At 36.5% G+C, this 25,019-nt stretch overlaps 1 protein-coding gene across 1 annotated transcript; it reads left to right on the top strand.

The window, feature by feature from the left end:
- The first annotated feature begins 15,407 nt into the window (after window positions 1–15,407).
- Window positions 15,408–16,639, top strand: HTR1F (5-hydroxytryptamine receptor 1F). The gene has a single exon (XM_047756187.1). The coding sequence runs from the start codon at window positions 15,449–15,451 to the stop codon at window positions 16,547–16,549; it is 1,101 nt and encodes a 366-aa protein (XP_047612143.1). The 5' UTR covers window positions 15,408–15,448; the 3' UTR covers window positions 16,550–16,639.
- The last annotated feature ends 8,380 nt before the right edge of the window (window positions 16,640–25,019 follow it).

The following is a 25,019-nucleotide window of genomic DNA, read 5'->3' as shown; positions in this document are numbered from 1 at the left end:
CACCCAAAAGGCCCTCTCTGCAGCCTACTCCCCCCCGCCCAACCCTCTGTTGACCCAATAATCTTAACTCTCAAGCCTTATTTTTTTTTGTCTTTTTTTGCTATTTCTTGGGCCACCCCGCGGCATATGGAGGTTCCCAGGCTAGGGGTTGAATCGGAGCTGCAGCCACCGGCCTAAGCCAGAGCCACAGCAACGCTGGATCCGAGCCACATCTGCAACCTACACCACAGCTCATGGCAATGCCGGATCGTTAACCCACTGAGCAAGGGCAGGGACCGAACCCTCAACCTCATGGTTCCCAGTTGGATTCGTTAACCACTGCACCACGACAGGAACTCCTCAAGCCTTATTTTAAATTTAAATTCCAGTGTAAGGGTTTTCCTGTCCCTCAGTCCCAGACAGAACTGCTACAACTTTGTATGAATAATTGCGGCTTCTTTTTTATACATTAACTAATGCATGTATCACCTAGTACACTTCAGGTTGTGAGCACTGGCTTTATCCTCAGGCTTCATATGATGGCAAAGGCATTTCAAGAAATCCAAGTTTAAATACTCACATATGTCCAGTGAAAAAATAAAATTGAAAAAAAAAAAAGAAAGAAATCCCCTTTCTGGAAACTCCCTTGTTTTTGGATTCACTTGTCTTTGGAGACATGCCCACTAACAAACTCATCATTATTAGTGACAGTCATTGCCAGAGAGTTTTGATTTCCCAACAGGAAATAGATGGCACATTCAAATTAGGATGCTTCAAAAAGAATTTATTTGCAAAGGGACTGATTTTAAAAAGGTGATGTGAATAGGGGAACCATAATCATAATCAGACCAGAGACAGGTCTCAATGACAGCAGTGTCCCCTGTGCCACCTTGGCATGCTGGACAGCTCTACAGCTGCAGGGCAGCAATTAATCCTGGCCTGCTACCACCTCAGTCTCCTCAGCAGCCAACTATGGAAACCAGCCACCATGCACAAACCACACCCAGGCCTTTGTTACCCACCTCAGTGCCACCAATGGGCAGCATCTTTGCAGAACTCATAATCTCAAGAAGTAAAGATTTCTTAAAAGTAATATTAGTGTTCACCATGCCAAATCCTCCCTCAACTTCTGCTAAACTGATAGCAACTATACTCAAAATTCAAAGATTTTTCTGTATGCAGTATCTTTATTAATTCTCAGTAAAATAATAAGACAATTTTTCAGTAGTTTTTTTTAATTGAGTTGAACTAATGAGATTATTTTAGAATGTATATTATTAGATTTATTGGTTATTATAGTTTTTAATGTATTAATTACTTACCAGTAGAGAAACATTTCAATATTTTTAATATTGAATATCCAACAAATATGAGTATTAACATCCCTAATATTATAAGAGAGAAAAAATTTGAATTTGGAGGGGGGCATGCGCACGACATGAGAAGTTCCCAGGCCAGAGATCAAACCTGCCCCAGAGTAGCAACCCAAGCTGCTGCAGTGACAACCCTGGCTCCTCAACCCACTCCGCCACAAGGAAACTCCAATATATTCATTTTTCTATCCAGAGTACCAACTACACTATTAAAACTAAGTAGATATTCACTAAATAGGTGTACATCTTTTTCCCTAAATACTGATAAACAATATACTCCTTGATGGCATGAGTTGCATCTTTTATGCATATGTATTACATGTAGAACCTAAAACACATTGCATTGCTTAATAAATTTTTATTGATGGGTGTTCAAAAATTAGGAAAAAATTAGTAAGTTCAACCATTGTGCTGATATTTTATTATTGTATTCAGAAACAATTAAGATTTTTCTATCATAAATCATAATAGGTAACACATAAATCATCATCATTTAACCATGTCATTTCTTAAATATCAACATAATCTTTGTAATTTTTTAAATAATTTTCCCTATAATACATGACTATTAGTATCAGTTCCAAGTACATGTACTAAAATACTACAATCTAGAGATAATAATAGCCATTAATATATAGTCACAAAAGTTTAAAAAAAGGGTCTAAGTGGTGTTCCCATTATGGCTCGGTGGTTACGAACCCGACTAGTGTCCTTGAGGATGCGAGTTCAATCCCTGACCCTGCTTAGTGGGTTAAGGATCTGACATTGCTGTGAGCTGCAGTGTAGATCACAGACATGGCTCAGATCTGGCATTGCTGTGGCTGTGGCATAAGCCAGCAGCTGCGTCTCAAATTGGACCCCTAGCCTAGGAATTTCCACATGCCATGGGTGTGGCCCTAAATAAAAAATAAAAAATAAGTAAATAAAAAGGATGGAAGTGACTGAAGTTACTGAATGAGAACTTGTTATAAAAACCTAGCTTAAAAATCATGAAGAAAAGAAAAACTATTGGGGAGTAGCATTTAAATATTCTAAGAAAAACATGCTAAGCCTTTTCTTGTCATTCAGATATAGGCAGATTTCTCATAATTTTCTTGGGGCTGAATCTCAAGAAATTGCTGTCTATAACCTTACTCTGTGCTTCAATTTGTACCTTGGCAGTCTAGGATACTTTATTATACAAAAGCAAGACCAACAAGATATTATATTCTATGGCATTAAGTAAATCCAACTAAATAAAATAAAAATAGAAAGATACCTATCTTATTTAAAGTCATGACTACTTTATGTAAAACCAGTGAATATTTAGGCTAAATATCTCAGTCAATCACTGCCTATCTTACCCAAGTTTAAAAGTTAAGGATTTTTTTTCATATTTTAGCTGATAGTCTTGGTTAACCAGCAGACTGGAAGACCAGATTGCATTTGAGCAGAGCACCAAATTATGGCTATATAACATCTGCCTTGTGTTTCAGTGCCGAACATTCTATATTATCATTAATTAAAGATGACAAATCAACTACCCAATTTCAGCTGACAGCAATTAAGCACCCACACTATGTTACTAGATTTCTGCTTTGTATACCAGCCCTACCAAGCCATTGGTGCCCAATAAATGTCAGTGTTAGTCATTTGTTTTATTTATGATATTCAGTTAATCAGCTGGTACTTACTAAACCTTACCAGATGTAAAGATGCACTTTATAAAGGGGCTCCAAAGAGAGAACACAGATTAAAGATGAAAGAAGAAGAAAAGAAATACTTCTAATTTAACATATTTACAAAAGGAAAATAAAATAAAATGGAATCACATATAATGTGATCAAGTGAATGTCCTTTAGTTCCATTAGTTACATTTGCATAAAGTATAACAGTCAAATGCCTTTCAAATGCAGGTTTAAAAAAGTTAAAAAAAAAAAAAGAGGAGTTCCTGTTGTGGCTCAGCAAAAATGAACCCTACTAGTATCCATTAGGACACAGATTCAATCCCTGGCCCTGCTCAATGGGTTAAGGATCGAGCATTGCCATGAGCTGTGGTGTAGGTCATAGATGCAGCTCGGATCTGGCATTGCTGTGGCTGTGGCATAGGCCTGCAGCTGCAGCTCTGATTCACCCTCCAGCCTAGGAATTTCCATATGCCGCACTTGCAGCTCTGAAAGAAAAAAAAAGAAAGAAAGAAAAGAAAAAAATTATTGTGCTTAGAATTGCTTAAACATTTGCCATCTTAGCTTGGTTAATGAGTTATCATGCATCAATAAAAATTGAAGTTTTTAAATCAAATGTCATCACTAAAACTAAATCTCTTTTAACCTTATAACAATAGCTTTCATTGAATTTTAACACATCCTAAGCTCTAATAGTTGTTTCCAAATAATGTACCATATTTTATTCTTATTGAGAAAATTTAACTATTGTTGCCCCAAATATTGAGATATACTTTGTCCAATCCAATATTTTATTCTAGATTAGAATAAAAAATTAAATATCTAGGTTAAGATATTTACCAGGTTGTTAATAATTAACTAACTTCAGAAAGAATGTTTTAAAAATATTCCTCACATCTAGCATATAGCTAATACTCAACTTTTCAGAGACTTTTCAATAAGGATATAGAATTTCCAGATTTTTTATCTAATTCCTGATGATAAACATGTACATTAGACATTATTATGTCCAGTGTCACTGTGGAGTGAACTATTCTCCTTATTGAATACTCAAGAAACGGGAATGTTAGGCAAGATGAGGGAAAGATCATGAACATGTTCTTTCAAAATTTTCATCCCCAGCCTGCTAACATATTATCCATTTTCAATTTTAACTCAAACACTGAGAGTACATCATTTCTCATTCATGGTAATTGTACATCATTTCCTTCTACACCACCTTCCTTTAGTGAAATTAGAAAATGTTGTGTTAGACAGTGATGGTATGATAGATACTATAAAATGAAGACTGAGGTCAAAATAAAAATAATAGTTTTTACCCTGTTAGACCATTTTATGATTTCTCTATGATTATTTTATGATAATCCTACAGGCTGAATTTGCTAGTCCCATTCATGAATATAAATACTGAGCTTATTAGGTGCCAGGCACTTAAAGGATTTATATGTAATCTTCAGCAATACCTTATAAGGTTTCATGCTTGTTATCTTCATTTTGCAGTTAACGAACCTAGTCTTTGAAAGTTGAAATGACCTTCCTGAGCTCAAACTAACAAGTGGGAGAGACAGCCTTCAAATGAAGTTCTGTTTAACTCTCGCCCGTGTGGGTTTTAGTCACAACACCTAATAGACTTCATAAACTGAAGTCTCGATCTTAGGAATAAACAGCAGCTCTTATTGCCTTCACCACCCCAGTCCTCACATATCCCTCCACCTCTCCTTTGCATCCCCCACCACACACACATTCAACTTCCTTCTTCTTTAGGTATCAGTAACAAAGGAAGAAGTACAGCATACTGAGTTTGTGCACATATCTTTGCCTCCTCTTCTATGCCTCTAAGTTAGTTTCAGTGTCCTTTGACTATAGTGCCGTTTTCCCTAAGATTTCATTATTGCAATTTAATTATTTTTCCCAGTTGTAGCAGACTAACGAGCAGTTGTCTCTTGAAAACAATAACCAGGATCATTTGTGCCATGAAATATGTGAATATGTAAATTTAATTTAATATCAGAATTCCTCTCTTCTTTGTAAATATTTTTAAGATTTGGTTTAAGTTAGTTAATGCTTTAATGGCTAAAGTTGCTTTCATTAGTTGTTTTAATGAAGATATTGCCTAATATTTTAAAGATTTAGTTAAAGTTGCTATAGTTATTAATTTTCAATTCCACTTAGCAAAGTGTCTGCTTATGTCAGTCTGGGAGTGCTCAGGGAAACAGAGTCACTCAAAATATTTCTGGAATAAAGGAATTTAATGGAGATATTGGCATTCATGTTAATGTTAGAAAAACTGAGGAAAAAAGGCTAGAAAAGTCAAATTTTATTTCAATCCAGTAGCTACCTAAGGTTAAAGAAATGACAGTGAAACACCTCAATCTAAAACCCCAAATTAGGGAGTTTTCAAAGGCTTGTTTGGAAACTGTTATAGTTCTCAAAAATATCTGAGAAAATTCCCAACGACTATTTCCAAGAGCACACAGAAGCTACTATAAATGTCTATACATTCATCTGGCTCCCATCTTCTTCTGCCTCCCAACCTTGTGGGAATTACTCTTGTTATCAAACTCCAAAGCCATACTCTATTGAGAAGGAGATTCTAGAAATTACATTGTAGGGATTGGGAGCTCATAGTGATGCCAGACTGGCAACAAACAATCTAGCACAGCAACACAACAGTGTCAATTCAGCATCATAAATGTGTCATTGGCTTGGGAACAGGTGGAATGCAGAGGCTGAAAAAAGAGTAAGGAGACTTTTAGTGTACAAACTTTTACTGGAGGCTGGAAAGGAGGTGATGAATTTATCATACAGATTAGAAAGAGGGCAAGCAACGTTTTGTAGTAGCAAAACAATAAAAGTGAGTTCTCTAGTAAGAAAGATAAAATGTGTTTGATGAACTTGTGTATCTGGCCAGCAGTGTTCCCAGACAGAATGTTTAAAGTGCCAATTGACAGTTTCTTATCTGTGTATAATATAGTGTAGCGGGAAAGAGAAAGAAGTTTGCAAACTTTAGAAGAAATATACAAGAGGCAGGGCTTGCTAATAGGAAAACAAAGCTGTTTCAGATCATCACTGATCTGTACAGGTGGCAAAACATTCTCAAAGTAAAAGTGGCCTTGGGGGTCCCCATTGCGGATCATCAGTAACGAACCTGACTAAGATCCATGGGGATGTAGGTTTGATCCCTGGCCTCCTTGCTCAGAGGGTTAAGAATCCGGCATTGCCATGAGCTGTGGTGTAGGTCTCAGACATGGCTCGGATTCTGCATTGCTTTGGCTGTGGTGTAGGCAGCTGTAGCTCTGATTCAACCCCTAGCCTGTGAACTTTCCATGTGCCATGGGTGTGGCCCTAAAAAGAAAATTAGAAAGAAAGAAAGAAAAAAAGAAAGGAAGGAAGGAAAGAAGGGGCCTTACAGATCAAGGTTATAGCTGTAAAATCTTTAATTAAGGTTTAAGGGAGTGCCTAATAGCTCCTTAGCTGACGAAAAGACTTCTAAGAATCTTCAGAATGTTGTCTCACAGCTCTCACATTCTGTACAAGGTAGAAGACTGTCTTGATTATAAAGTTATACATATGGCATCTTGGGGCATATAGTGCCTTTCAATCAGATTCATAGGTAAACACAAAATTTTTAAGATAATTTTAGTAACCTGGATCAAGGGGGAAAGAAACAGTGCAAAATGAGAAGATTTTCAATAGGCAGAAAGCAGGCTGAGAAGTCTACCTAGCTGTAAATCAACTTTTTCTCATAGAAAAGACAAGACTTCTCCAAGTGCAGAGTCAAGAGTTCAGAGTGGGGATTCAGGCATTCAGAGTACAGAGGATTAGGCAACTGAAATAGGGAGCAGAAGTGGGCCCAGTAAGGGTGCATTTTTACCGCTCAGACTTGTCTGAGTGAATTTCAGATCAGTGGCCTTATGTCCCTTGGATTTCCTATCTTTTTGAAAGGGAATGTCAATTGCAATTATCCTGTCCCTGACTCACTATTAGACATTGTGGGTTGGAAACGGATAGCTTGCCTTTAGTTCACAGGTCTCTGAACTAAGAGGCACTGCAGCCTCAAGGAGCCTTATCTGCTTCTTGATCCCATACAAAACACAAAGTTACGGACTTGAGGACTGGTGCCATGATTGGATAAGTTTGGGGAGGCCAAGAAAGAAGGTGAATGTATTTTGAGTAAGAGAGAAGCAGGAGTTATTGGATGCAGCAGACAAGCTAAAGAAAAGATAATCTATAGGCTGAAAAAGAGACTAGAACAGACATCTGAGAATCACAGGCACATCACCTAAATTGGATATGGGCAGAGTTGAAGCAATACATGGTGGGAAGGCATGAGTTCTCAGTGCCAAAAAAAAAGAAAGCTAAGTTGACAAATCTGAGCAGAGTATATTAAGAACCAGAATTCAGAGTTCCTGTATGGCTCAATGGTTATCTAACCCAACTAGTACCCATGAGGACACAGGTTCGATCCCTGGCCTTTCTCAGTGGGTTAAGGATCTGGCATTGCCATGAACTGTGGTGTAGGTCACAGACACAGCTTGGACCCCACATTGCTGTGGTTGTGGTATAGACAGGCAGCTGTAGCTCTGATTCGACCCCTAGCCTGGGAACCTCCATGTGCCACGGGCATGGCACTAAAAAGACAAAAGACAAAAAAAAAAATCAGAATTAAAGAGAGTTAGCAATCAAATCTAGCAGGTAGTGATAAAGAAATATAGAAGAAAAAAATTTATAAACATACACAGAATATGTGAGTAATGTTTAGCAATGTTTCATTGACTTTAGAAATGCTGTAAAGCTTTTGTAAAGATCCACAGAGCTCTCTTTAAGCAAGTCTTCCCTTGTCTGAAGGCCTTAGAGCAATTTTTAACCCTAATGCCATACCCTAGCCTTGGACTCACTACTTGAATTTGAAACTCTGCAATAGGCTTTGAAAGTAACTGCAGTCTCTCCTTTTTTCATCCTTGGACATTACCTGAGCCTACATTACACTGCTCCCTAAAGTCATAAAGACCCTGGCCTGTTTTCCTCATAGAATTGCCCTCACTGGTCTGGTCTTTTCTGAGACTAGCATTGATCCAGCATCGCCACTAACATCTTCCATTGACCTTTGATCCCAGTTTGCATCCCAATTCCTGGTCCAGTTTGCCGTCAATTTAATTATCTTTTTCTCTGGGATATATCCTCTATGATTTTGGAGCACCAATGGAGGATAACAAAAACCTCAGCCAATTTTATTCCAATGACCTTCTAAAGGTTCTAATGTCAGCTACATCCTTAAGAGTGTTCTGTAATCCTCTTGCTCCCCCCTAGGGCAGTGGCACCACTCTCTTCAAGCCATATTGCTCTACCTGCACACTTTCACTTTGCCAGAATACAGATCTTATCCTTTCACTCTTCTTCTTAAACATTTTGAAATATTCAGATTGCATATAAAATAAAATCTGTTGTCTTTATCCTATCATGTCAGCCCCTTCACTATCTTCCTCAGTTAACTTTCATCCTTTATTTCCAGCCCTGGTGCTAATATGCCTTTGCAGTATCCATGTTGAACTACTTAGCTCACATGTCTAAATGCATCCTGCGTTTTTATGCCTCTGCTTTTTTGCTCATACTTTTCCCATAACCTGGAGAGGTTTTCACTGTTTCACCACAGTATGATTAGTTCTCTCTCACCAGTATTTCTAGGGCACTTTATACAAACCTCAATAATGCCTTTATTGTATTGTATTATTGTATTATAAGAGTGTTTCTTAAAGACAAGAACAACGTGTTGATTTGCTGCTTCGTCTCGAATGGAAGAGCTTTGTTTGCTTGTTTGCTTTTTGGTATCTTTTAGACCTAGCAGATTAATTAGCCCATAACTAGCACTGAATGAAAAGTTCTTAAAGGAATAAATGGGAACAAAGAATTAGAATAAGAACAGAAAGGAAGACTCAGAGTTGGAAAGGCAGTTTAAAAAAAAATTGAAAATACTGTATAAATGCTATATATTTTGCACATTTACACAATTTATGCATTTAGACCTGGTCCCTGTTTTAAACATTCCCAGCAAGAAATAAGCAGTTCAATCTATTGGATATTTGCCTCCATTTTAACATACCTCTTGCTCTACAATAGTCTTTATTTTACAGAAAAAAATACTCTATAGATCTCATGACTAGAACAGAGTTATTAAGTAAAGTAATAAATATCTCATAGACAGTAAAATGGTGATTAAAGGACTGGAGTTGTTTCATAATCATAACAATCAATTTGTTATGTTTCATTACAAAGGAAGTCATTAAACCTCTATACCTCAGTCTTTCTATCCATGAAACGGGAGATAATAACTGCCTATCATAGGTTAGCAGGGAGGATTAAATGGGTTAACATATGCAAAGCACTCAGCATACTCCCTTCAGAATTAAGCAGAAAAGATAAATATTATTATTATTCTAATTGGAGCAGACAAGTTGTAGTTTCTTACGAGATCTTTATTTTTTAAAAATTTTTTAGGGCCGAACCCATGGCATATAGAAGTTCCCAGGCTAGGGGTCAAATCAGAGCTGTAGCCGCTGGCCTACACTACAGCCACAGCAACACATGATCTGAGCCCCGTCTTCAACCTACACCACAGCTCACAGCAACATTAGATCCTTAATCCCCTGAGCAAGGCCAGGCATCGAACCTGCGTCCTCATGGATGACAGTCAGATTTGTTTCTGCTGAGCCACAACGGAAACACTTCTTATGAGATCTTGATAGAACTGAATTTTTCTTTCTTCCTTCTGTGCAATATTATTATTAAAACTATTTGTGTATTACCCACCCCCCAGGTTATTTACTTAAGCCATGCTCCATGAGTTTTTAGTTTAAGCTGAATGAAAACAACACATCAAGGTCAAACAGACAACTGAATAGAAATGCACATTAGATTTTAAAATTTTTAAATCTTAAAATTTTTAAATTTTAAAGCTATGTGTACGCAGAGAAGTAAAATACATCATGTGGCAAAATCAATACATTGGCAAATTTTTAGTAAAGTCTAGGGAAGTTTTTCTCTCTCTGTTATTATCAAGAAGGCTACATATAATTAATGGGTCTACAAGTTCTACTTAAAGAGTAATCCTGACCATTTCCCAGTGAAAACACTTGAAGTACAGAATACATTTTGAGAAGAAATGTGTATGATATAGTCTGTGTCCAATAACACAGGAGGTGGTACCTAGCACCGTGAGAACTCAGTGGGAATCGAAGATAGAAAGGATTAAGAAAGAATTTGATTAGAGGCTACATCTGAATTAATGAAGATAGATGGTTTATAGAAATTCTAATTATAAGCAGCAAGGAAACCAAAACAAAAAGAAAAACCCAATTGTGATTGGCTGCGTTAGTTTTCCTATTTTCTTTGTTTTCTATGAACACAATCATCAGAAGATTAATTAACTTTCTAAACTTAATAATGGGAAAATAGCTTGTAAAATGAAGTAAAATTTATATGACAGATTTTGGGTTTTTTTCCTTAGTATTAAGTACTATTTTATTGAGCCTAAATTGAATGCAACAGTGTGATATTTAAGAGAAATCAGTTGAATTATCAAATAATTCACCTTTAAGCTGGTCCATTTTTCCTACAGAATTAATTTTTAGTATGGAAATGCACATAACTATTTCCAGACACTTTCTCTTGTTTAATATGCTATTCAAAATGTAATTTCAGGATTACCTCTTGAAGAGGCTCTTATGCCAAAACTGTTTATCAGGCAAATTAAAGTGGAAAGTTGTTTTTGCCCATAATATGGAAAATGTCAGCACTTTTAAGTCAATTCTTATAACACTAAATAAACACTTTTGGCAAAGGAATTAACCAATTAAGAAAATATTTAAATTTTCTTATTGACTATATAGTGCAGAGTTTATGATGAGCAATGGGAGGAAAATTGGAAGGAAGGTAGAAATTAAGAAGTTTACCATGTTCCTAATATGTCTAGTTGGCTTTGGAGTAGGCATTTTGCCTGTGACCTTGACTCCCTAAAGATGTTTCGAGGGAAAATAACTAAAGACTTTGAGGTCCACTGACATTGAAAGCACATATGGAGGATTTTCATGATCATCTCAATGGTGTAGATAAGCACACCATTACTTCTCACACCTGTAATCTAGTATTGATCTAGGAAATATGTTTATATGGTATAACTCTCATAAGAGGATGAACAGAGTAGGAAAGATATGGGAGAAGGAGGAGTTAATAGGTCTAGAGTAGGAGATCCAAGAGATGCATGAAGTGGGAATTAAAAGTTGTCAGGGAGGAGTTCCCATTGTGGCTCAGTGGGCTAAGAACCTGACTAATATCCATGAGGATGAGCGTTCAATTCCTGGCCTCACTCAGTGGGTTAAGGATCCAGCATTGTTGCAAACTGGAATGTAAGTTGCAGATGTAGCTTGGATCTGGCGTTACAGTGATTGTGGCATAGCCCTGCAGCTGCAGCTCTGATTCAACCCCTAGCTCAGGAACTTCCATATGCCATAGGTGCAACCCTAGAAAAAAAAAGAAAAGGAAAGGAAAATTGTCAGGGAAACATCAGAAGAAAAGCTAGATCAAGATCATTTATTTTATAAACTCCAAGACATAAGTTACGAATGCAAAAAAGAGAGATGCTGAGAATGTTGTGCAGCAGAAGTTCAGAGCTGCTTTAAATAGAGAGGAACTCATCCTGGCTATAGTTGTGAAGGGATTAGACAAAGAGCTGAGAACAACTATGTTGTTCCAGAACTTGATTTCTTGGACCAACAGCATAAGCATCATGTGGGGTCTTGTTAGAAATGCAGATTTAGGGCCCTGCCTCAGATTTAGTGAATCTGAAATTCCAGAGGATGGGACCCAATAATCTGTGTTCAACAAGCTCTCCTCCTGATGACTCTGGGGCAAACTAAGTTCCAGGACCACTAGTTTAGAATTCCTAAGGAGATTGTAGCCTCCATTCTGTATCTGGAATTATCTTAGTTGCTCTTTACAAATGGGTGAATGTTGATATAAATAATTTAGGTATACAGCTCCTCTTCGATTACATATAGGACAACTATTTATTTTATGGGCAGCAGGTATGTAGACGTCTTCCGCCACTCAGTTTGCTTGGGTGCAAGTCAAGAGTACCTTGTCTTCAGTGAATATGAGAAAATAAAAATTTAGTACTGGTAACTCAAGCACAAAGAGAGTATTAAATATACTATATTCACAGTTTTTGTTATATATATATATATAATTATGTATATAAATACTCAACACACAACCTTATATGTATATAGATATGCACATATAAATTTCATAAACAGCACTTGATATAAAATATCAAGTACTGGAGTTCCTGTGGTGGCAGTTGTTAACAAATCCGACTAGGAACCATGAGGTTGCGGGTTCGATCCCTGGCCTTGCTCAGTGGGTTAAGGATCCGGCGTTGCTGTGAGCTGTGGTGTAGGTCACAGATACAGCTCGGATCCTGGCTTGCTGTGGCTCTGGCGTAGGCCAGTGGCTACAGCTCTGATTCAACCCCTAGCCTGGGAACCTCCACATGCTGAGGGAGCAGCCCTAGAAAAGGCAAAAAGACAAAAAAAAAATCAAGTACTTAAAATTATTATTCTATCAGTGCCAACAAATCGAAAAGAACCTCTTTTTTATTTTTAAAATTTTATTGAAATACATATAGTTGATTTACAATGTTGTGTTCATTTCTGCTGTACAGCAAAGTGATTCAGTTATACTTAGACATATACCCATTCTTTTTCAGATTCTTTTCCCATGTAGGTTATCACAGAATATTGAGAAGTGTTCCCTATGCTAAACAGCAGGTTCTCATTGACCATCCATCCCATATTCGATAGGTTGCATATGCCACTACCAAACTCTCAAGCTACCCCCCGCATCTTTCCACTTTGTTAACCATAAGTTTGTTTTTGAAGTCTGAAAGTCTGCTTCTGTTTTGTAAAAATTTCATGTATATCATTTTTTTAGATTCCTTATATAAGTGATATCATATGGTATTTGTCCTTCTCTACCTGACTTACTTCACTTAATATGATAATCTCTAAGTCCATCCATGTTACTGCAAATGGCATTATTTCATTCTTTTTGTGGCTGAGTAATATTCCATTGTATATATGTACCACGTCTTTATCCATTCCTTTGTCAACGGACATTTAGCTTGCCTCCATGTCTTGGCTATGAAAAATAGCCCTGCAATGAACATTGCAGTGCATCTATCTTTTTGAATTATGGTTTTCTCCAGATCTATGCCCAGGAGGGGGACTGCTGGATCATAAAGTAGTTCTATTTTTAATTTTTTAAGGAGCCTCCATACAGTGGAGTTGTATTCCCACCCTGATGGTTGTTTGGCCTGAGGCTCCCAGCATTAGAGCCTGCATGTTGTTCGGTGGTGCCAGTTCTCCTTTCCAGAATGGTGCCCCACAGGGGAGCTCAGACTGATGATTACTCCCTGGGGCCTCCTTCTCCAGTTTCCTCCTTCCATAGTGATCCACAGCCAATCCCTGCTGCCACAGGAGCTTCCAGCACCATCAGGTAGATCTTGCCTGGATTCCTGTGGAGTCACTGCTTTGCCCTAGGTCCAGTCCATGAAAAATCGTGTGTGCGCCCTCAAGAGTGGAATGTCTGATTCACCCAGTCCAGTGGAGCTCCAGCACTCCAGCACCACTGGCCTTCAAAGTCAAATGCTGGGAGCTTCTACTCCTGATGCCAAACCCCAGGCTGGGGAACATGATGTGGGGCTCAGAACTGTCACTCGTATAATAGTTCCTCTGCAATATAGTTGTTTCTCAGTTTATGAGGTGGCTATGGGATTTGCTTACATCATGAAAGTGCTCCTCTTACCATCTCATTGTGGCTTCTTCTTTGTCTTTAGGTGCAGAATATCTTTTTTGGTAGGTTCCACTTTTTTTGTTGATGATTGCTCAGCAGTTGGTTGTGATTTTGGTGTTTTCATGAGCGGAGGTGAGCTCTAGTCCTTCTACTCCAACCTCTTGTCTCCAAGTGAAATATAACCTCTTTAAGGTAAAAATAATTTAAGGGATATAGAGGTACAGTAATAGTTATAACTAAATGTAAAGTTTCAGGTTTCCAGTTTTTCTTTGTCTTTTCCAAAGAGATAGGTAGCTAATAAAAAATTATTAAAGAGAGAAGGGCTGCTGATGCAAAAAAAAAAAAAGCTATTTATAAAAACAATTAAACATTTTACTACTCTCTGATTGCTTTTATTTGACTTACAATTAAGTAATAGAATGAACTATAATTATAAGCTGGGAGTTCCCGTTGTGGTGTAGCAAAAGGGAATCCAGCTAGTATCCATGAAGATGCGAGTTCTATTCCTGGCCTCACTCACTGGGTTGGGAATCAAGCATTGCCATGAGCTGCGGTGTGGTGTAGGTCACAGATGTGGCTTGGATCTGGCATTGCTGTGACTGTGGCATAGGCCAGCAGCTGTAGCTCTGATTCGACCTCTAGTCTGGAAACTTCCATATGCTGTGGGTGCGGTCCTAAAAAGCAAAAAAATAGAGGGTTCCCTTTCAAGTGTAAGGTTACATAATTTTTAAAATGGTGTCTTATAAAGAATAACTTTCATATCTAGGTGCATGCCATTATGCCCTTTTCTTACTGGCAAGTTCACCTTGTTCAGTGGTTTAGTTGATCATTGCAGTATGAGCAATATTGTGTGGCTATTTGCTTCCAAATAATTTTATTTCATCTTTTTAAACCAAATTAACAACTTAAATCCATAGACTACTAAACACTGACATTTTCCTAACTCCATAAAATGATCATGGAATGCTAGAAGCACCCTAAAAATATTTTATTTTGTTTATTTTCTTTTATAACCTTTATATCCTGACATAAAATACATTAAATTTTCTTTTATTTTACATGAACCCAATGATATTTTCTCAATGTAACTTTGAATTAAGTACAAAATTGCTTATGATTTTGAATACTGCCTTTAAAATGATATTTTTGTATATTACATTATATAATGCACAAATACGTACTAATGATATGTGCTTTTGACCCTTTTCTACATAGACAAAGAGAAACAAATAGCTAAGAATAATATGGATTTTAATCACAATTTTATAATAGTAGCAATATTAGTGAGTAGTAGGTTTGTTTACTCACAAAAATCGTTTTGAACCCTATTTTAAGAAATGCTTTTAAAGTTATTGTTTCTGTTCTCACTAGTTTTCTTAAATTAGGTGAAAAGAAGAAAATCCGCAACCTGAACTCCATTTTTTTAATCCATAGTATATTCTGGGAAAACATATACCTGTATTTTTTTTTAATTATTCTGAAAAGAAGAAAAAAATCTTTGAAGCCTTCTCTGACTGTTTTTCCCCTCCTTTGTTACAGGCATCCATTTCTGCAGCTATATCAATGTTTTAAAAACACATAAAAATGGATTTCTCAAACTCATCTTATCAAAACTCGACCTCGGAAGAACTGTTAAACAGAATGCCAGCCAAAATTCTGGTGTCCTTCATTCTCTCCGGGTTGGCACTGATGACAACGACCATCAACTCCCTTGTGATAGCTGCAATTATTGTGACCCGAAAGCTGCACCACCCAGCCAACTACTTAATTTGCTCCCTTGCAGTCACAGACTTCCTTGTAGCTGTCCTGGTGATGCCTTTCAGCATTGTGTATATTGTGAGAGAGAGTTGGATTATGGGACAAGTGGTCTGCGACATTTGGCTGAGTGTTGACATTACATGCTGCACGTGCTCCATCTTGCATCTCTCTGCTATAGCTTTGGATCGGTACCGTGCAATCACAGATGCTGTTGAGTATGCCCGGAAAAGAACTCCCAAGCAGGCTGGCATTATGATTACCATAGTATGGATTATATCTATTTTTATCTCTATGCCTCCTCTATTCTGGAGGCACCAAGGAACTAGCCGAGATGATGAGTGCATCATCAAACACGACCACATTGTTTCCACTATTTACTCAACATTTGGAGCTTTCTATATCCCATTAACATTAATTTTGATCCTCTACTACAAAATATATAAAGCAGCAAAGACATTATATCACAAGAGACAAGCAAGTAGGATTGCCAAGGAGGAACTGAATGGCCAAGTTCTTCTGGAGAGTGGTGAGAAAAGCAGTAGACTGGTCTCCACACCATACATGCTAGAAAAGTCTTTATCTGACCCATCAACAGACTTTGATAAAATTCATAGCACAGTGAAAAGTCCCAGGTCTGAATTCAGGCATGAGAGATCTTGGAGAAGGCAAAAGATCTCAGGCACAAGAGAACGCAAAGCAGCTACTACCCTGGGTTTAATCTTGGGTGCATTTGTAATATGTTGGCTTCCTTTTTTTGTAAAAGAATTAGTTGTTAATGTCTGTGAAAAGTGTAAAATTTCTGAAGAAATGTCAAATTTTTTGACATGGCTTGGATATCTCAATTCCCTCATAAACCCGATGATTTATACAATCTTTAATGAAGACTTCAAGAAAGCATTCCAAAAACTTGTGCGATGTCGGTGTTAGTTTAAAGAAAATTTATTATGAAAAGGTTGGGGTTCTTTTGACATGAAGTAACTAAGTGAATACTAAATAATAAAGCATTTAAACTTTTAGAAGGAAATAATTAAAGCTGCTAAGATGATAATAGTATAATTTATATTTTAATAGCAACATGTATATAAAATGTATTGATTTAGAGACTTCCTTTGACCATCATCATAGATTATGTAAAATTAGAAAATAATTTATTGTTTATAAGCAATATTTTGCCTATGCAATGTCCCTAAAAAGCTAACTGGAAATATATACATATATATATATAATTAATAACAGTGATTTTCCAGGTTTTTCTTACAACAACTACAGAAGAATTTTCAATTAGCAACATACCTCCATCAAAAATTTCTGTATAATCCTATTGTTTTATTATATGATTTTCTTAATTTATAGAAAAGATTTAATTTACCACAAAGCACACATTTCTCCTACCTAACCACTTTAGTCCTCTCTCCATCTTACCCTGGGTATACTGGAGAAGGGAAGGAGCTAGAAAAGATTCTTACTCAGTATGACTGGAGGAAATGTAAAAGCCAGAGGTTAATATTGTCTTTGCATTTAGAGAGTAATCATAAAATGTGTTAGGTACAGCAAAATAATTCTGGATACTGACCCTGTGCATATTTAACATATTCTTTTTGTTTAATATGAATTCCTAGAAGAATATTTTCTTAATCATACATTATCAACATTTGAAATCAAAGCCTTACCCTAATAGAAATAACTCAGGGAGGATCCAGAGGGAGGTGTTCTAATTTATTATGCTTAGGAATCAAATTTAAGGCACTAAATAAGCACCCTAGGTTAGCCGCCATAAATGTTATATGCTTATATTTTTTAAAATATGTATTTCATTTCTGTTAATGTTAATGAGCTCAGTTGTAAACTAAAATGCCTGTGGAACTTTGCACTTCGGCAGCTCCATAGCTTCAATTTAAACATTATTTCCCTTTTATTAGAGAGAATGTGGTAGGAATTCTTAGAACTTTCCACTGACTTCAAAACTCAAGTTTTCCAATTGGTAGAAATGAACAGGCAAAGATTCTTATTATACTGATTATATATGTATATATTACATTTCATATATGTGTGTGTGTGTGTGTATCCGTTAGTCACTCTAAAAGTTCAGTGTGCCAAAGCAATAAGTTTATCTTCCATATTTATCTAGGAATTTGAAAACAGAATCTTCTAACAAGATTTCATTCCATTTGAACCATCAAGGTCATACACCACCGTTTAACCCTACCATCAACCAAAATCATTTGGAAAACAACACATCCCTTCTTTTATTTTAAGCTGCACCTTTATGAGTATTCTAAACATTCTTTCCCAGTGGCGTGCCTAAGAGTACATTACATTCATTTTTTTGTATCAGTGACACATTACTCTCAATCTAATATTTACAGAATTCTAATTTTATATGAGGCATTAAGATGTACTATATAGAAGATACAGGAAATAATAAAATACTATTTCTTCCTTTAACATGTTACAATCTAAAAGGTGAAGCAGACAACAAAAAATGAACACTAACAGAGAAAACAGTGACTGGCATGGAAGTTATATACTTTGTTATGATGACTCAAAGGAAAAACTGATCAATTTTCAAAGAAAAAAAACAGGAAAATTTAATAAAGAATATGTCTAAAATAGTACTAAATAAACAGCATTTGAGCAAGAGAAATGGAAGAGCATACTCCCAGTAGTGGTAACAAAGATTTCAAATAGTATCCTACAACTATTTGGTGAGGCATGATCATGAAATAACTATGAATTTGGCAGCTATTTAGAACAATAAAAAAGATTAAAAGAGAAATTGGCCATTTGTGTGGCCAACTTTGAATGTCAGAAAAGTCTAGGAGTTCCTGTTGTGGCTCAGCGGGTTAAGAACCTGCCATAATGTCCCTGAAGATGCGGGTTTGATCCTTGGCCTTGCTCAGTGAGTTAAGGATCTAGTGTTGCTGCAAGCTGCATCATAGGTCACAGATGCAGTTCAGATCCAGCATTGCTGTGGCCGGGGTATAGGCCAGCAGTCGCAGCTCATATTCAACCCCTAGCCTAGGAACTTCCATATGCCCCAGATGCGGCCACAAAAAGAAAAAAAGTAAAAGAAGTCTAAGGACAGTTTGGTTGTTGTCTGTCAGTAAGTGGTCACTGATGCTTTTTAGTAGAAATTTAGAGTAATTCTAAAAAAAATTCTGGATTTGAGCAGAGAGAGTTCTGTAAGTAATAACTTCTAGTTAGAAAGCAAATCATTAATCTGGGCAAGGGTGATAAAATCCTGAACTTGATTCTGGCATTGGGAATGTAAAGGAAGAAACAAAGGAGAGAGAGTGCTGAGGTAGAATCTACAGGTTAGCAAATATGTTAGTAAGCAGACAGACAGACAGAGAGACATGAGTCACTGAGCCAACTTTCTCTCAACTGAAATGAGGAGCTCAAGAGAAGGAGCCTGTTGGTGCAATGATGCCTTCTGTTTGGGTACACAAAGGACATAAAGATATCCACCTGAGCAGTTCTAGCCCCCAAAAAACTAACAGAAGAGACTTATCTAAGGCTCCTGCCACCACTTGCATCCTCTTCTCTGTATTTCCCAGAGCCTTTGTGTTGGTTTGACAGTCCAAAGTCATTCTCTACTTATTTCTCTTTTTTCTTCTCACCATTTGATTCAATTTGATTCTGTGACTTACCTATCCAAAGGCCTTACTAAAGTTAAAATAATAGGTTACATGAATTTATTTATACCCACCTCAAAAATTTATATATTTATATTAGAGACCTTTAAAAGATGCAGCCGTCAACCCAAAGGAACAAATCTCAAGGAGGGTGAGACTCACCCAAATGTACATCCTCCCCTCTACTCTGAGTTGGATTGAAGTTCAAATCTAGGAAAATAATACTTTAAGTGACAGGGAAGTCAAATTCTTTTTTAGAACTCTGAGGAGAATCAGGTTTACTATTTCTGTGTGTATGAAGCATTTTTTTTTAATCCAAGGGGGTCACAATACATTCAGTAACTATAGTTTTATCTATGTGTTTACCCCACATGTTGAAGATAGATTATGCCATTCTTCGTAAATTAGTATGAGTTATTGCTCTTTAATACCTTTTAATGGTAGGTATATATGGGCTAATAATCTGTAATATGTACTTTTTAAAAAATTTACAAAGAACAGATTGCATATAACATGATATACTTCCCTGAATACATAGGATTTATTCTCTCAGTGAAGTCTCCAAGTTATTAAAAGCTGAAGATTTCTACATAAGAAAATATGTGTTCACATCCATAATAAATGTAATAACATAATAATTCATATATTTAACTGATAAGGTAGAAGAAAATAATATGAATATCATGGAAAGTGGTTAAATATTAGATAATGAAAGTTAACTTCCTGCTGCAACTTTAACTATATCAGGGCCAGAAAAATAAGTGGAGGGTTTGTTTTTGCTCTACTTCCTTTAAATATTTTCAAATGAAGGTGGTATAAAAGGCAAGATCAAAACACCAAAGAAAGATAGGAAGTCAAACTACTAAATACTAAGTTTAGTCCAATACTTATCATTTGGCATAGCTATGTACAAATCATGTTTGAAAATCCACTTCTGTTTGTGAAACAATGGTCTTTTTTATAGGACTGATGTCAGAATATGGATTGCCCATCTAAACTGTTTTGTTTTGTTTCGCATTAGACCTCAGGGTCAAGTCCATAGCATAAATGGTTTATCCAAGTACTGGCTGTTGATGGGTTGGCTCTTAAGTAGGACCAGTTTCCATTGTGAATCTCCAAAACCAGTCTTCCTTTCCCTTTTCTGGTGAATTTGATTCACCTCCACCCTCACCACTACCCACACCTGGGGTTCTAGGTTATAAAAGTTCCCTGCTTGCAAATGAAGAAAAGCTTCTTTTGGACCCACTTGCAAATTCTTCTAACAGTCCCAAAATTTAAAATTTCTTAGCAAAGTATAATCCCCATATTCTCAGGGCAATCTTAAACTGGCCCCTCTGTATCAAAAAGAAATGGAGAATTAATTGGAAGCCAGTTACTAGGAAATGTGCTGACTTGCTCCACCAAATATAATGAAAGTGGGAGTGGTTATACTCTTCCTGCTGACATGCTTTCCTCTACCTCCAGGAGTGAATAGCTTCTTCATGAATTTTTTGACTTACAATCAGGAAATCAGGTTTACTGTATTGTAGTAGAACAGAAACTTGAAGGATTTTCCTTAATATATCCTAAATCCTTCAAAGATAATCCTGCTCAGTTCAAAGTGTATCCACATAAAATTGTTTCAGAAAATGTTTCTAATACCCTCCTAATAACCAAGATGCTTATATTCAAATGTTTATTTTGCCATAAAATATTTTTGAAGACAAGTTAATATTTCTGTCATGAATAAAGTAATATTTTCTTATGGCATTGTGACTTTTCATGATCTTGAGAATCAGTATGCTTTCTCTCATTATTTAAATGAGGAACTTGAGAGAGATTTTCTAACATTACATTAAGTGTCTGATTATTGTTAAAGAATATTTTCTCTGCACAAAACATGATAGTACTTGAAGTCTACCTGAGTAAAATTAAAATTAAAATTTTTCAAAGAATTTGCACTCCCTGATTAGGTCAGAAATGATAAAAATCCTGAGAAAAAGATTGTATAATATTTTTATCAACAATAAATCTTGTCAAATTAGCCTTTCAGTAAAGTTTATGTTTAGTCACAGTTTCAATTTCTACCATGGACAGTTTCCATCTCTGCAAGGACAGTAAAATGGTTTATGTAGGCACAGTGAAGCTTGGCATGTCTTTCTTCCTATGTTCTCCAATAACCTTTTCATTATAGCCTGTTAATATTCCTAAATTACATGCAATGAATATTTATTCCTAAAAATTATTATATTTTATTTCATATACTGCATCATTAATTTTTATATAATTATAATTGCATTATATTGCCAGGTCTTGCTACCTTAGAGTTTTCCCCACCCCAACTCTATCAATAAAAAAATTTTATTTTATTACTAAATTAAAAATTTACATTCCCCCATGCACACACAAACATTGACCATTTTCCTCTTTGTGTTAGCTGACTTGGCTAGGATTTGACTGGATCTATGACCTTAACTCTGTGTGTGTACATGATTTTGCAAATGTTAGGAAGGACTGAATTGGAAAAGTGAAAAGATCTTCTTAGCATAGCACACTCTTGAACTTGAAAATGAAGGAGAAAGGGGTGGTGGTTTCAGCAGGAAGGAAAGGAGTCATTCAAATTTCTGATTTTTGAAACCAGTGTGCATAAACATCACCTGAGATGCTGGTGACAAAGGCAGATTCCAAAGACGAAATCTCTGAGTCCTAACTGGAGCCCCAGAATCTGAATCTTTAGCAGAGTTTTCTGGTTATGCTAACAAAGGCAAACCTTAGAGCTTTTCTAGAGACCATTGCTTGAAAGCTCCCAGCTAGCTAGTTAAGCATTTTGTAGGACATAGCTATAGTAACTGAAAATGAAATTTCATCACCATTTCATTCCAGTCAAAAAGCAAGAAAACTGCTTTGCTACTACATGAGAAGTGCCTAATGCAAAACTGAACAGAAGTAAAGAGTCACATCCACATCAACACTGCTGAGTGGATTATAAAACTGAACCGAAGAATCACATCCTCATCAACACTGCCGAGTGGATTATAAAACAGTTAAAAGATTTAAAATCTATTCTCAATCAGTATGTTATTTACATTTTGTTAGGATAAAGAATAAAAGCTTTTCATCACATATGCAGCAACAGTATTTTTTTCTTTTTTTAAAAAATTTTTATTATAGTTGATTTACAATCTTCTATCAATTTCTGCTATACAGAAAAGTGGCCCAGCTACACATATACATGCATTCTTTTTATCACATTATCCTCCATCCTGTTCCATCATAAGTGATTAGAAGCAACAATTTAAGAGAGTAAATAAATCTATAGATGTGAAGTCAAAAAAGGCCAAAAGCAGAGTTCCTGTGGTGGCTCACTGGTTAACGAACCAGAATAGGATCCATGAGGATGTGTGTTTGATCCCTGACCTCAGTCAGTGGGTTAAGGATCCAGCATTGCCGTGTGCTGTGGTGTAGGTCACAGACATAGCTCAGAACCAGTGTTGCTGTAGTTGCAGCTCCAATTGGACCCCTAGCCTGAGAACCACCACATGCTGCAAATGTGGTCCTGAAATAGCAAAAAAAAAAAAAAAAAAAAAAAAGCCAAAATGGTGTTCTGATTCTGCTAATCATTAACTTGATGTTGAGCAAGATTCTTCTACCCTGCTTGCTTCAGATTAAAGTTGAAAGTCTCAGGAATTGGAGTAAAATCAAGCAAATAGCCTTGAAAAACACTAAGGGACTACAAAATGTAAATTAACGTTGTTATTATTGTCTATAGTAGGTCTGCAATGAGTCAGACAGAGCACACTTGACATGGTGCCTAGCGTTCCGGATTTTGTACTGCCCTTTTCTGAGTTTGGAGAGAAGTGAAAAACTGAGAGCCTCCTACTACTGGCTCTTTTTCAAAGCTCTATCCTTAGTAGAGCAATAACTCCCCACAACCCCATCTGTAGCTACAAAATGCTGCCCTCCTGGGCACTCACTCGTCTCTTCCCTTGCTGTATCCTGCCATCCCTCTCACTAAAAGCCTGTCATTGTTAAAACTTATTTAGGAGTTCCCGTCGTGGCACAGTGGTTAACGAATCCGACTAGGAACCATGAGTTTGTGGGTTCGGTCCCTGCCCCTGCTCAGTGGGTTAACGATCCAGCGTTGCCGTGAGCTGTGGTGTAGGTTGCAGACACGGCTCAGATCCTGCATTGCTGTGGCTCTGGCGTAGGCCGGTGGCTACAGCTCCGATTCAACCCCTAGCCTGGGAACCTCCATGTGCCGTGGGAGCGGCCCAAAGAAATAGCAAAAAGACAAAAAAAAAAAAACTTATTTAGCTTTCTTGAAGGATGTGTTACAATACTTCTAACCTACTAAAATAAGTGCTGCAATTATTCCAGCATGAATTACTTCTATCGATACACTCAGAGGTGATTTCCCATATGTTTCATAGAGTTTTATCCTTTAATGCAAAAGGGAAGATTAATCCTTTAAATACTAAAGTGAAAACTTTCATTTGAAATGAAAACACTAAGTTGTTGAAACGAAGACTGGAGGCTTAATTTTAGGCTCTATTGAGTATAAGAAAAAATACTACTAATTTATATAAAAATATTAAAATTTAAAGAAGCTATTCTTTAATGGCTCCCTATTGCTAATTACATTGCGTCTAAACTCTCTTTCTTGGCTTTTAGGGCCTTAATATTGTTAACAAAAGAAAATCTTATTTGCCACTATCCTTTCTAGTCCCAACAAGAGGTAACCCAGTCTGTCTCTTCACTATCCTCACACTGTCTTGCTCATTATTGTCTCAACTGTTCTTTAGCAATTTTCCCCCTCCCACCTGAAGTGCCCTCCACCTCCTTGATGTTTAGGCAACTTATCTTGCAAAGCACAGATTAAATTCCACTTCCTTCTTGAAACTAAATTCATATTCAATTTCAATATTGTGAAGACACAATATTGTTTTCAATAATTCTGTATTTGTTTTTAATAGCACTAATTCCTTCATGAGTGTTTGGTTTTTATACCAAATAAAAATAATAATGGAAGTTTCTTATAGGACGTTATTATTCTTTCCATACATATCTCAAATGTTTTCTTTTTAATTTTTTTGTCTTTTTAGGGCCGCACCCATGGCATATGGAGGTTCCCAGGCTAGAGGTCTAATTGGAGCTGTAGCCACTGGCCCACGCCACATCCACTGCAACACCATATCCTTAACCCACTGAACGAGGCCAGGGATCAAACCTGCAACCTCATGGTTCCTAGTCAGATTCGTTTCCACTGCACCATGATGAGAACTCCTCAAATATTTTTAAATACTGATTTCCTTCTATAAGTGAGCCTGGTCCATTTCACCATGTCCTAGTAACTAAAAATTGTTATAGTTGATTAATCTTTATTCCTAAATTTAAAAAAGAAATACAAGTGGATCAAGATCAAAAGGGAAACTGAGAAGTAATGTGTGTTTTGGTAGAAACAGAAAATTAGTTCTTATTTTTCAGTGATTGGAAAATATCTTACTGACAATGAAATTCACAGAACCCTAATTTTTGGAAATATCTAGACATTATGAAATATTTGCTGTTTAATAATTATACATCATAAACCATATATGCACTATATAAAATGCTTTAATTTTTCTATTTCTAAAAACAATATTTTAACTGCTATTCTAAAACAGATATAAATAAATACACTTGGTCGTATTAAAACTAGCTATTGTTTTCCAGCTCATTTGATGTGACATCACTCTTTTTCATACTTCCTACTAACCCCAGTCCCTCTCTCTTCCACAACTGGT

Source organism: Phacochoerus africanus, chromosome 1, assembly GCF_016906955.1.
Source record: "Phacochoerus africanus isolate WHEZ1 chromosome 1, ROS_Pafr_v1, whole genome shotgun sequence".
Lineage (NCBI taxonomy): Eukaryota > Metazoa > Chordata > Mammalia > Artiodactyla > Suidae > Phacochoerus > Phacochoerus africanus.
The sequence above is the reverse complement of the archived record's forward strand: the minus strand, read 5'-3'. Positions and strand labels throughout refer to the sequence as shown.